The sequence below is a fragment of the Lygodium microphyllum genome, chromosome 18 (assembly GCF_053477565.2).
Source record: "Lygodium microphyllum isolate KBCC chromosome 18, Lygodium_microphyllum_v1.1.10, whole genome shotgun sequence".
NCBI lineage: Eukaryota > Viridiplantae > Streptophyta > Polypodiopsida > Schizaeales > Lygodiaceae > Lygodium > Lygodium microphyllum.
Window position 1 is genome coordinate 66,005,775 of NC_141152.1, and position 13,423 is coordinate 66,019,197.

General features: G+C 38.0%; 1 protein-coding gene across 1 annotated transcript in view; it reads right to left on the minus strand.

Moving 5' to 3' along the window:
• Nucleotides 1–4,901: 4,901 nt before the first annotated feature.
• Nucleotides 4,902–13,423, minus strand: part of LOC148020974 (uncharacterized) — a 251,506-nt gene continuing 242,984 nt past the window's right edge. The window contains exon 7 of the mRNA XM_087699487.1: nt 4,902–5,430. Within this exon, the coding sequence (XP_087555613.1) occupies nt 5,326–5,430 (105 nt within the window). The 3' untranslated portion in view covers nt 4,902–5,325. The remainder of the gene's footprint in view (nt 5,431–13,423) is intronic.

Sequence of the window (13,423 nt, forward strand, 5' to 3'; positions counted from 1 at the left end):
AGTTGTTATTGAGATCTTCTACATGCATGGTGTATATACTTATGGAATGTATGATTTATTGACACTTTGAATATGTGATAGCCTTTAGTATTGGTGGTCTATGCTTAATCACTACTAGTTGCATTCTTTGTATCCCAATTGCTAGTTGGGTATCTTTGGCATTGGGAGCTTGCTTTCTTGGCTATTTGCCCATAGTTGGATTGACATATAGTACTTTCTTTGTTTTAGTATTGCTGTAATTACAGTTTTCAGCATTCCTTGGAGAGCAAAAGTTTGTTTTGGCACTCTTTTGATTGTGGTTTATAGACAACTATACCCTCTTTTATTCCTGTCTTTTTGCTCACCCCTTTGGATCATTTTTGGGACTTGTTGGAGAGGGATTGAAAGAAAAATCTCACTCTATGATACATGTTTATTAGACATGGCCAATGTTGTGCTTCAAAGTGCAAGACAACATGCATATACCCTGAATCAGTATCTTGGCAACAACCCAAGCATGAAAGCTCTTTTACAACATATTGTAGCAAAGGATATCCCAAGCCCACCGCTACAAGTTGCACATATGGTATATGAAATGGTGGTGAGGACTCCCATTTTTGAGGAGCCATCAAATTTGCAAGAGAACAAGGAAATTTGCAACACATAAGTACCACAAGAGAAATCAATAGATATACCAAAAACATGCTCTCAGAAGCTTGGGGTTTGTTACGAAAACTAGGGAGCAATGATAAAAAGGCTGCCCTTAAGAGGATTTCATTTCATCGGGTGGAAGGAGATAGCACATATCTAATGGAAGAAACAGTGCATGTGGAGGCTCTAAGGATGGAGGAATTTTGCACCATACAATAGTGTCAGAATAGGATGTGTCAACTCCATTAGGAGAGTAATTTATAATTGTGGGGTATAGCAACAATCTAGCTTTGTGAACAATATGCAAGACTCCATGAGGTTGCAAAGTAAAGTATATGAGGCTGATTGGAGTATGAAAGAAAAAATATCACAAGATATTGCAAAATTATTCACAAGATATTATCACTTTTTGAGCTTTTTCTATGAAACAAAACATCTAGGGAAGGGTAGCCCAAAGGTGCAAATGATGTGGTTTTGTCTAAATGATGTTGCATATACTCACTATGTGGATAAAAATATAGTATAGACCCCATGAATCCCTTTTATCTAGAAGGAAAATGCAAGTACAAATATCACACAAAAAGAGATATGCAACTTAATGGTTACAAAATTTTGAGTAGAAACGATTATAAGGAGAGCATGCCATGTGGGCACTAAACAAGTGCCATCATGCCTACCATCAATTCCTCCAACCCTAGCTTCATCAAGGTCTACAAAGTGGAGGCATGGGGTCTTATGAGAGGCAACCAAAGAGTTGTAAGTGCACAAAGTATGGCTACAAGTTTTGTGAATGAAGTCACCATTGAGGATCTCAAATATGTTTTCCATGTAGCCATGTAGTAGGCTATATGGGGTGCATATAAAACTTGATCTTTCTTGTAGATGCCCTGATTTTCAAAAAAGAGAGTGCTATTAAGCCTTATCTAGCATGCAAACATCTATAATTTGTATTCATTAGGATTTTGGGCCTATATGAAAAAAAAGGCATGCTCATGACCAACCCAAGCTTTCTAGTAGGGATGTATTAATATATCTTTATTAACATAGATTGCCAAAATCTCACGGCAACATTTTCAAATACTCTTTCTTTAGACACACAATTGGGTTTCCATGTTGGCATCTTGTGATGCCCCACTCCCAAATTTTTTGCCATCACATTGGAATTTTAAACACCAACTTGTAGTGTAAGTTCTCTTATATAACTACTCATGTGTAGTCACTTACTTGCAAATTGCAAGATTATGGGTAATGATGTGTAATAATACATGATGTCATAGATACAACCCTTGGCACAAAAGCCTACTAAGATTTTATTTGTCCAAAAGCCCACTGATTTTGCACTAAAAGGCAACTTCGTATCATCTACAAGAAAATGGCCAAGTAGAGAGCTCTAATAAGATTTTGATTAGGATCTTAAAGAAGATTGTTGAGGAGAATTGGAAGGATTGGGGCACAAAGTTCAATTCTACATTATGGTTATTTAGGGTAGTGTACAAGGTAGCTACATGTTTGACACTTTTCAATTTAGTTTACGACCTTGAGGTTGTTATACCTATGGAATCAATAGTAACCAATCTTGGAATTACATTGCGGTATAAATTAAATCTTGAAAAATCAGTTTTAGCACAATTTAGGATAGTCGAAGTTGGAAGAGGACAGAGTCCTTGCAAGTTATATTTTAGGAGTGGCCCAATCATGGAGGTAAGCTTGGGTTAATAGACATGTCATGAAAAAAGTATTTGAAGAGAGTGACTTAGTTGTTGTGTATGGCTCTTGATTGGGTGAATTCCCAAAAAATTAAAGCTAAGATACATGGGCCCATTTTAAAATTTCAAGGATGTCTAATAAGGTACATTTCTTCTTGAAGGTTTGTAGGGCAATATCATGAAATCCCAGTTAATGGATCTAGATTGAAAAGGTTAGTTCAACCTTGTTAATCAAAAGTGGAAATCTAATTTTGACTAAATTGGGGAACACACTTGATGTGAATATTCTTGTGATGATAGATTCGTAGTTGATAGATAAGTAACTTCTCATGCAAGTGTGCATGTCTGTAAGTTGGACTTTGGAAAAAAGGAAGAAAAGGAATCTAGTTGTCTTTTAGTTGCATTGTTGTATAAGCATATTCAATCATTGCACACAGAGTTAACCATGGAGTATTTATGGCATAATAATTATAAGGATTTGTAGGTGGATGTGTCATCTTGTGTAACACAAGAAAATGAAAAACAACCATTCAAATCAATTGCAATAAAAGATGCATTGTTTGACAATGATGAGGAAAAGATTGGGATTTACAAGCATTTTCTAGAATTAGGATTTAAGGGTGAGTATGCAAAGCAATTGACACTTGATTCATCTTTAGAAAAGATGATTGTAGCTTTGTGGGTTGATAAGATGAAATGATAAAAACATAATGTGGATGATCATTCAATAAAGAAGCATATGAAAATTGATAAGCTCAAATTGAATGTTTTAGGGGTGAATCAAAGCAAACAACCACCTTCTATGGAGAGTATTACGAGTGAAATTTTGGCATCTTGTAGTGAGAATATGATGTCTATGGGATGCAACAAATTGAAAGTTGGCTATCAATATTTTGGGACACTTGTCTTGTTATTTGTTGGGTATGCATCATGAGGGAGTCGTCAAATTGGTTGCAGTACAGAATCTACAAAGGTAATGGTAGTTGAGAAGGATAAAGTGAAGGTCTTAACCAAAGAGTTTGAGAAGAAACCAATGTAGCATGATGCTATGAAAATGGGGTATGTACAACAAATTAAAGATCTCAAATAGGTTATGGCAAAGCATAAAATGTCTATTGGTTTATTTTGGAACTCGATAGAAGAATTGTAGTGTAAATATATAGCTAGCTGAGTTGAAGAGTTTCATGGACTCTTATGCATCCTTAAAAGTGGATTATGAAATGTTGTTTAGGAGGTTATAGCCATTAATTCAAGTGGAACAACATGTATTACAAAATCTAGAAATAGATGTTTGTGTGTGTGTGTGTGTGTGAAGAATAAATAATTCATAATTAAATGAATTATACAAATTTTAGAAAAATGTATTAAACAAAGAGTTAGGAAAAATCAAGGATCTTAAATTTGATAAAAGTAATAGCTTAAATAATAATATCCAATAACAAATATCATTTCTTAACACAATTACTTTCTAGTGCTATCTTCTATATCATCCATTAGTGTTATAAATCTCCAACAAGCATTTTGAAAGCTTAAAGTAGCCACTCCACTTACAACAAGTACAAGAACTATACCTGATTTGTGGAGATTGGGACTTGGGCCATATAGGAATTGTGATAGGCTGCGCTATAATGACAATTGCAATGCATCTAATAATGATGACATGAGTTGCGTGCAATGGAATGGTGTATGAACTAGAGTGCTCAATCATTTTATCGTTTAAAAATCAACATTGTGAGGTGCAAATACATTTTTTTCAATGATTTTAATCTATACGTAGTGCTACGTTGTTGAGGGTCAACACAAAGCATTCTCGTGATGCTAGACCCTCTTAAATTTGAACCATAAATGTCATATTCCATGCATCAGCAAAATATCAAAATTTAGAATCTTATCAGCAATTAGTCAGCCTCAAAAGCCCTCCTCCCTACCGCTTAGGTTATGCATGCGTTGATAAGTGTAGGAAGTATTTTTCATGTGTTTTTCTTTATAAAAGTGATAAAGACTCTACTTCAACACAAAGACAAGGCTGAACTAAGGCTTATTCCTCATGTTCCAACCATGTCACATATCCACACACATAAATATTATTTTTTATTATTTTTTAAATGTAAAAAATATTTTTAAAAATTTATTTATACATAAAATATGATATTTTTTATTTTTTAATTTGGACTTATCATGTTTACTGATAGTTAATTTTATATAAAATTTTATTCCACACGAACCCCATAAACACCACAACACCTCCCCCCCCCCCCTCCCCCCCGCCAAAAAAAATTGACAATCTTCCGCATAGTCACAAGTTTTGCGAGTTTATGTATAAATTATTATGTGACTGAATTTTTCCATTTTCTTCAGTATCTCTGATAGGTTACAGCATTAACAACCAAAGATAACAATTTTCAAACAATTTCAATCCAAAATCTATCATAAAACAAGTAGAACGATAAATTAAGCATATGAATCGGCAACAAGAGCAGAGAGGAGAAATAAAGACCAAGAAATAAAAATTTCATTTCCTTGATTATATTTCATGTTTATAGTCAAAATCTTCCTCTTGGCATGTAGTTTAGACTTCCATCTCTTTCTCTTGATCACAATGTATTGAGGAGCAATAAATCCATTCAAAAATAGGGCACAAAACAAAAAACAGCCCCTCCTGTCGAGCAAGAATTTACATGTTTTTTTGTATTTACATTTCATTTCATGTCATTTATTAAATGTCAACTTTGAAAAAACCACTTTCACACTACTCCACGAGGGATTTTAACCTGTTTGGAGGGGCAAATAGACTCAAAATTACAATCTGACTGAACGGCTAACTCTGTGACGTCAAAATCTATAAACCTTGACCTTGTCGTGCACTTTTTGACTCTTGAATCACATAGACGCTTTAGAGCACTAAACCTTGCGAGAATTAAATGGAGGATTGAACGATCTCCGATCGATGAACGAGGACATGCGTTGGATTCCTGGTGTCGAAATCCACTTAAAAAAACTCTAGCTCGATCATCCACCACCATTCAACTTTGCATGAAAATTTGGTCCTTGATGCCTCCTGGCCACTTTTTCGCTCTAAGAATGGGCTCAAAAGCTTCAAAAACAATTCCCAAAATCTAGCTCTCAAAGCAATACATATTGCATTAAGAATCATGATATTCCAATTGTTGTTGATTATGGTGATATGTGCTCCTTGTATATGTTGGCATATAATGGTGAGTATACATAGCAAATCATTCATATATTTATAGTATATCTACAATTACTAAGGCTAAAACTTATCATAATCGCCACTTTACTAGAAGTGGAAAACTTTACGTGTCTATCATATTTAGTGTTACATGGGATATATTCTTTTGTAGTTTGAAGGAAATATTTGAAGTCTAAAAGTATAAGCTACCAACCTACCATGTATAAGAATAAAATAGCATCAATATGTAAAACTATAAACATTTCATAATTGAAAATATGTAGATAATACAAGTAACTAATTCTTCTAGAATACAAAATATAAATAGATATTAATAATGCATTGTTCTTGTTACGAAATGATGTATCATTGTTACCCTATATAAGGCTCATATTGTATTGTTGCATTGGACTTTTTTGATTGAGGTGTAATAGATTTATTGTTTATGAAAGGGGGAGGGACCTAAATTGGACATGTTTGATGTGTCATATCTCTAAGACTTATTAGAGACTTTACCAAAGCATGGGACACTTGAAAGTGCCCTTATAAATTTAAAAAAAAAAACACTTATATAATTTTAAACACCTCAATCACTATTTGGGAAACATCATTGGATGAAGAATTTGAAGTTTCCTAGAAATCATTTTAAGTTGCTAAAGAATCTTCTAAAGTTATTAGAAAAAGAAAGCAAGCCTTACTCGAGTAAGTAAAGTTAAGATTGTATAAGATTTATGTACATTTGCAAGGTATCTCCAATTTCTGCACCCTGGAAATATATCTAAACGATGTTTAGTAAGTGATTTTTTCTTCTATTTTGTTAGTGTAGCAAAATTAGACGTGTATAATGGGAATAGTTTTACATAACTTCAAAGCAAAGTCCAACTATGGATAACAGATCGCTAAGATCTACTTGCATCACAAACCCATTTTTACTAATATATGCTACCTTTTTGTTTTTGTATTTTAAGTTGATTACACAAGTGTTTTGTGATGCTATATTAAGTTCTATTTCTTAAGTGCAAGTTTATATGAATATGAAGATATCCTTACTCAAAGACACAATTTTGAAAGACTGGTGTGTGCAATCATCATCAATTGTAACCACTAGCATTCCACGTGCGCTTCATGTGTATGGAATGCTAGGCCGCTTTACGACATCTTCACTGCCTTGAAGTGGCTAGCAAAGTTGTTGTGCTATTGCACGGCAACTTCGCTGCCTCGAGGCGACTAGCGAAGTTGTGCTATCGCACGACAACTTTTCTCAACAATCCATTTCTTATCTTTCTTTCTCCTCTTTTTCCTCTCTGTTTCTAATTTTTAAATTTACTCTCTCTCTTTGCCTTTTATTTTAGTTTATTTTTTCTCCTCTTGGTTCTTTCTCCCCTTTTTCTCTCCTTGCTTTTCTTCTCTCTCTCCTTTTATTCTCCTCTCTCTCTCGTCTCTTTTGGTTCTCTCCCTCTCTTCTTTTTTTTTCTCTTCATTCTTAAAAAAAAAATTTCTTCTCCTTTTCTTCTCTCCTCTCTCCCCCTTTTCTACTCCCCTCTCCCCCTCTTTTCCTTTTTTCTTTTTCTCTTAAATTTTATATTTTCTCTCAATAATTCCCTTTCTCTCTGTTTCCCCTCTCCCTCTCTCCCCTCTTCTTTCTTTTTAGCTCTTTGCATATTTCTCCCTCTCCCTCTCCCTCTCCCTCTCTCTCTTTCTCTCTCATTATTTTAATTAAAAAGAAAGTTTAAATTAGAAATTTTAATCTAACTCAGAGAGAGAGAGAGAGAGAGAGAGAGAGAGAGAGAGAGAGAGAGAGAGAGAGAGAGAACCTAGGCCCTATACATGAGAGAGAGGGAGAGAAGAAAAATGTTTAATTTAAAAAAGACTTCTCTTTCCTCTCCCCCCTCCTCTCTACGTATTCTTTTTATCATTTTTTTCTCTTTTTCTCTCTCCTTCTATCTCCCTCTCAAAGTGTGTGAAAAACTATATTTAAAAAACTTTAAATTTAAAAAAAACTTTTAAAAATGTTTAATTAAAAGAAAAGTTTAAATTAAAAAGTTCAATCTAAGAGATAGAGAGAGACTTTTGATTTAATTAAAGGAGAGAGAGAGAAAACCTAGGCTCTACACATGATACAGAGAGGGAGGATGAATTTAATTAAAAAGGGGAGGGGGAAAAGAAAGAGAGATTATAAGAGAGAGATAGGGGAGGGGGTTTTAATTTAAAAAGGGGGGGGGGGGGGAAGGGAGGGGCCGCTTTAATGAAAAAAGGGAGGGGAAGAGAAAATGAGAGATTAAACGTGAGAAAGAGAGGAGGGGAGGGGGTTATCATTGAAAAAGGAAGGTTTGAAAAAGGGGAAGGTTAAAGAAGCCCTCTAGAGGTTCGGGGATTTTTGAACCTATAGCAAAAATAATACAATAGTAAAATTAGTTTGATTTCACAATTGTATATTGTCTCCATATTTGATATGCCAATTCCAATCAAATGATCAAACTCAACATCTCTAAAAGAAATTACTATGAGAGACGCAACTGAGGTGGGACCTTGAAGAACAATGAACAATAGGCAAGAATGTGCATCTAACTTTTATATCTAAGGATATCAATGTATTGACAATGAGTGCATTATAGAAATGTATTGCAAAGCCATAAAGGAAGGAAAGGTTCTTTTTTGTAATGCATTTTCATATGCTTCAAGGTACTATGGATCACCCAAAACATGTAGACAAACCTTGACATGCCCCTAGGGCTTGAATTTAGACCTAGTCAAACTCACATACCCTTTTTTACCAATAGACCTACATGTTGCTAGTGCAAGGTATTTTACACACCCCAAGGGCTTGCTCGGCTTGATAGTAGTAAGCCATTTTAACACCCTCTAGATTTTGATCTATGGATCAAAATCCAATTTTTGGGTGGTGAGATTTTGTGTTTCCTCCTCGATGTGGGCATCAAGTCTTTTCAAGGGGAGGTGTGCATGAGGGATAGCAGCACGTGGATAGCTAGTTACTCACCTTGCAAACCAAAGACACTTTGTCACCACCCATGCTCTAGACAAGTCTTGTAACAAGTCCCTTCCTACGATTAAATTTGATTGCCCTCAGGCCTCAAGATGGGTCCTTACAAACTCTTCTGTGCTTCTGTGTACTCTTGTGCTCGCGTGACTTGTGTTGCGGCCCTACTTCGAGACTCCAAGTAGATATTCTGTAACTCTTGAAGCCCCCATGGATTGTGTCAAGAGGTCTTGCGAGAGCAACTTACCGAATGATTTGTTGCCTGGTACGTCACAAAGGCACGTACACTTCCCTTCACATGCAGGCGCGACTATGATAGAGTGCAGCAAAACCATCCTCTGGTGCACGTCAATACGTGTGCGGCTTGAAGGAGGCATGAGAAACAGAGAGTAGCTAAAGTCGAGAGGAGAGAGAGTCGAGAAGGAGAGAGAACATGAAAAGTGGGCAATGCTAGCATGCCACGTAGTTGATGTCTCCCCTAATCGCTCACACACCAGTACGTGGACTCATCTCCTTTTTTTGCACATGGAAAATTGCGGAAGGGAACGTGAACAAAGAGCCACAATCCTAGAAATAGGTGGCGGTGATATGTAACACAAGAACTAGAAATAACCCCATTGTACCCACGTCTAGCAGTGCAACGAGAATTTAGCATTGAAGCTTCCTATTGTAGTTGTTGCACCATGGCCTCATTCTTGTTTGTTACGTTCTTTGTTGAAAAAGTGCGCTTGGCTGATGCTCCGACAGCAGTCATAGCTAATGGTTGGGACGTAAAGGAATGCTCCGAAATGTCTGAAGAATTCTTCAAATCCTTGTTTAGTTGCCATGTTCCAAATGCCCAGGCGGGACGATGTATTTGTAGTAGCAGGAGTGGGGGTTGATCTGACACAGCTGTAAGCAAATATTCAAAATATAGTCTAATAGAGCCCAAAAGGAGAAGGCAAAGAGTCTAGACATTCTTAAAGTTAATTTTAAGCCAAGCATACGTTGCCAGATAACTATGCAAGTCTAGAGTACAATTAATGTTAATGACTTTGGGTCATTAAGAGGCACGTGATGCCTATGGCCAACCAACTAAGGGCCGCCAACCCACCACCCCACCCTACACACCACCACATCCCCCCTTGTGCGGGTACGTAGTGTAACAAATCTAAATTTTATTACGCGTGAATAGGGCTTTGGGTTAACTTTTTTTAAGGCAAATTTTTTTATTACTCCCTCCTTCCCCCAGCCGACTGTCGAGTTGGGGGAGAGGGAGGGAAGCATGGGACACCAAGCTCCTTGCTGGAGCTTGGAACAAGGAGGATGCATGCACAATGACACATAGGAGAGGGAGGATTCCCTCCCCTCCCCTATATAATTGAGGGAGGGCTGCAGGCTACTGAGAAGGGGGAAGAATGGAGACTCTGTGAAAAGGGTGAGAGAGGCGGATACACTGTCGCAGTCTTTGTTCTTGGTGGGGGTACCTTTGATATTTCAATACTCGAGATCTCAGGTGGTGTCTTTGAGAGATAAGAAGGAAGGGGCTGCCGTGAGCAACGTCGCCAAGCTGCTGTGAGGACGAAAGGGGAGGCTGACGGCGTCGCAGAATTCGTCGAGGGGAGGGAAGTGCCGCTGCAGTCCGTCGGTCCATGGCCATGTCGCCATCTGCCACCTTTTTCTGCCACGTGGGTCCACAGCACCAGAAGCTTCTTAGGAAGCTTCTATAGCTCCTAAGAAGCCCCCCTTCCGATACCCTTCATTAACTTTTCACCCCCTCCCGGTTTTTTTAAAACCCTTAAGTTCCCTTCCCATGGATGGACCACCCCCCGGAAAACAACTAAGGCTTGAAAAGCCTTATTACCTTTCTCCCCCCCCCCTTCCCGTGCTTAAATTTATAAGTCCCTTCTTGTGTTTTTTGAAACCCTGTGTTTCACCCCCCTCGTATTCCTTTTTAACACACCCCCCTAAGCCCCTTTTTAACCCCCTTGTGTTCCCTTTTTTCTTACACACCCTTTTCCCTCCCCCGTGCTAAAGCCCTTCACCCTTCACCTTTCCCCTTTCACCCCAGGGTTAAATCCCTAAAGCCTTTACTACTCCGTGTCCTAAAACCTCTCTAAAAGTCCCCCTTCCTATACCTTTTACTTCCAAACCCAAAGATCTCCCAAGGCCCCTTCATATGTTTTTTGAAACCACACTCACACACACCATTTTCACCGCGTATAAATCCCTATAGGGCATTTTCTTTGAGGCTTTATAAACCTTTCCCTCTTCGAAGAAGCTAAGACCTTAAAGGTCTTGTTACCCCTTTCTCGTGGTTAATCCCTTAACGATTCCTTGCCTCGAAAGAGAGAAGAAGAGTATTGAAGCGACGGTGGAATTCCGAAAAGGAGGTAAAGCTGCTTTCATGTTCGAAGGATTACAACTGCGATGCCGTCTAAGAAAGTCCAAGGAGTAGCTGCGGGAGGGTCATCTCCCGGTATCCATGTGGATATCTCACCCCAAAACCAAGTTTTTCCTTATTGGTTTTATATCGGTTTTAATTCAATCATGCAAGATGAATTGTTAGGGACAAGATATATTTTAGTTATTTATGATGAAGGAATTTAGTTTAATTGAACATGCAAAATGGTTAAATTATAAAACATAGTTTTCCTTCAAATAGCATTATGCATTGAAACGAATTACGAGCAAGATTATCTACCCACTATAGTAGTATATTTCGGTTAAATCTTGAAGGTATAAAAACTGTATCTTGCACCATTAACCCTTATTATTTTTACAACGAATCATCATAGAAGGTGAAATTCATGAAAGGTTTTTTACGTTGCTTAAAACTCTAGGAAGTTATCATTGCTAACTGCATATCTTAGCAAGAAAAAGATTGTTTATTTGGCATGAGTTTTGTTCGCAAGGAAAAAGGAAGATTAATTGAATTTACCAAACCTCAAAGCAATAAAGTTTAGGACTGAAAAATCAATTGTCACATAGATAACAAATCGTGGCGAGGTGATCTCAATATTACCTTCTAAAAGTTAACCGAATTAATATAAACTTAGAAATACCTATGCTGCGAAATATGCATTGGGAATGATTTAAAATCCAAGAAACGTTTATACCTTAAATACTTGCCCACCTTCCCTGATTGTAGGGTCAATAAATCGTAAACGTAAAAGAACTAGGGTTTGTCCCTGAGGTTCTTAAATAAAATAATAAAAGGAGACCCTAGGTCTGACAAACGTCGGCTTAAAGAAACTCAAACGGATTGTTTCATCGCATATTACGATGCAGACTTGCGCAACAAGTACGAAGTCATATGGTCTTGTGATTGATTCATAAGAAGAAATGTTAAATATCCTCAACTAGGATGGCGGATCCTTACGTAAGTTATCTTGCAAAAGGATGTATTCTTTGATATCCTTCTAAGTAAGGAAGGTTAAAAAAACCGGAAACTAAAGTATCCAATGAACTTTAGGGTTAACCAAGTTGGGTTAATAGGGTACGTCCTAAGCCAGAATATAAAGAATCTTGCCAAGCTGCAAGGTACCCCGGATCGAGTGCTAGATGCATTCAAAAGGAAAGGTTCCTTCCTTAGTAGTTTGCCAACAACAAGATCGATTAATGGAAATGTTCGTGCTTGCTAGAGATTTTAGAGCACTGTTTGATTTATGAATTACAAATTAAATGAATATCTATACTTCAGGTTGAAGGCCTGAAGGGAGAGGCAGCTTCAGTTACCCCCGACTGCTTGCTTGACCCTAACCAAGGGGGTTGTTGACCGCGCCGGAAACGTGGACCGAACCCGCCGCGAGAGGTCTCTCCGTTGAGCACTACTTGGAGCAGGAGAACGCTTGGGTGCTAGGGGAGGCTCTGGCCGTAAATCCCTCGCCTTCCGGGTTCTGCACAAGAGGCTAACGTGACTCGGGATTGGATCTCGAGGCCCACATACTAGTCTACGGGCGGAAGCTTGGAATAGTGATCCCTGTGGATTACTGGATAGCCTTCGGACGGATTATGGACAAGCCTACGGGCGGAACTCCTTGTATTTCAAAGATAAATATGATGATATGTTAATAAAGAACTTGTTTGATATTGTTTTTCTATGTCACGTGATAAGATTATGTGAAGGAACCAGTGCTTAACGGTTTAATTAAAGAAGCTGTTTGTTACATGTCTAATTAACGTGTTAGATAATTACCTAACTAAAACAAACCGAGGAAAGTGCGGAGGATGGGCCATGGATCCGTTCTACGGTTGGGTGGTCCCGTTTGGCCGGGAACTTTTCTCAAATCTCGAAGAACAGCGGGATGATCGTCAAAGGACACGAACAACAAAAGCGTCGACCTAGAGTTATGTCTTAACCGATTTACGCTGTTTTAGGGGAACAGAATGGGACTATGCCTTATGGCAGAGAGGTTGAGCTTTGCATCCCTCTTGTTTCCCATTCTCTTTGAATCAAGTGTAGCGTGAATCCGCTTCGGACATGGCGTTTCTGCGTAAAGTAGTTCGCTTGGGTTCGACGCTAGTTGTTGTTAGGAAATGACCAATCAGGAAAACCCAAATTCCGGTTGATCCTAAGTTGGAACGGCCAGAATACTTCCGCTACGTGGTAGACGCGGAAAGCCCTAGGTTGCAAACCCCGTAACATTCCATGGGAGTGCCGGGCGGAGCTTTCTAGACATCCTTTCCGATGGACTGCCAAGACGTGTCCTGGATGATACTAGTGGACACGTTACAGTTGGTATTAGAGCTGACCAACAACGGAATTGTTTTTATGAAATCTCAATGAAATGAAGTAAAGAAATTGTTGCTGTCCAAACATTTCCTTACCTTCAATGCTGTCTTGTAGAATTACAAAGCGTGGAACAAGTTTTTGGTATTTCGAGTCATGTTTATGACTGCAATGCATTTTCCGCTTTA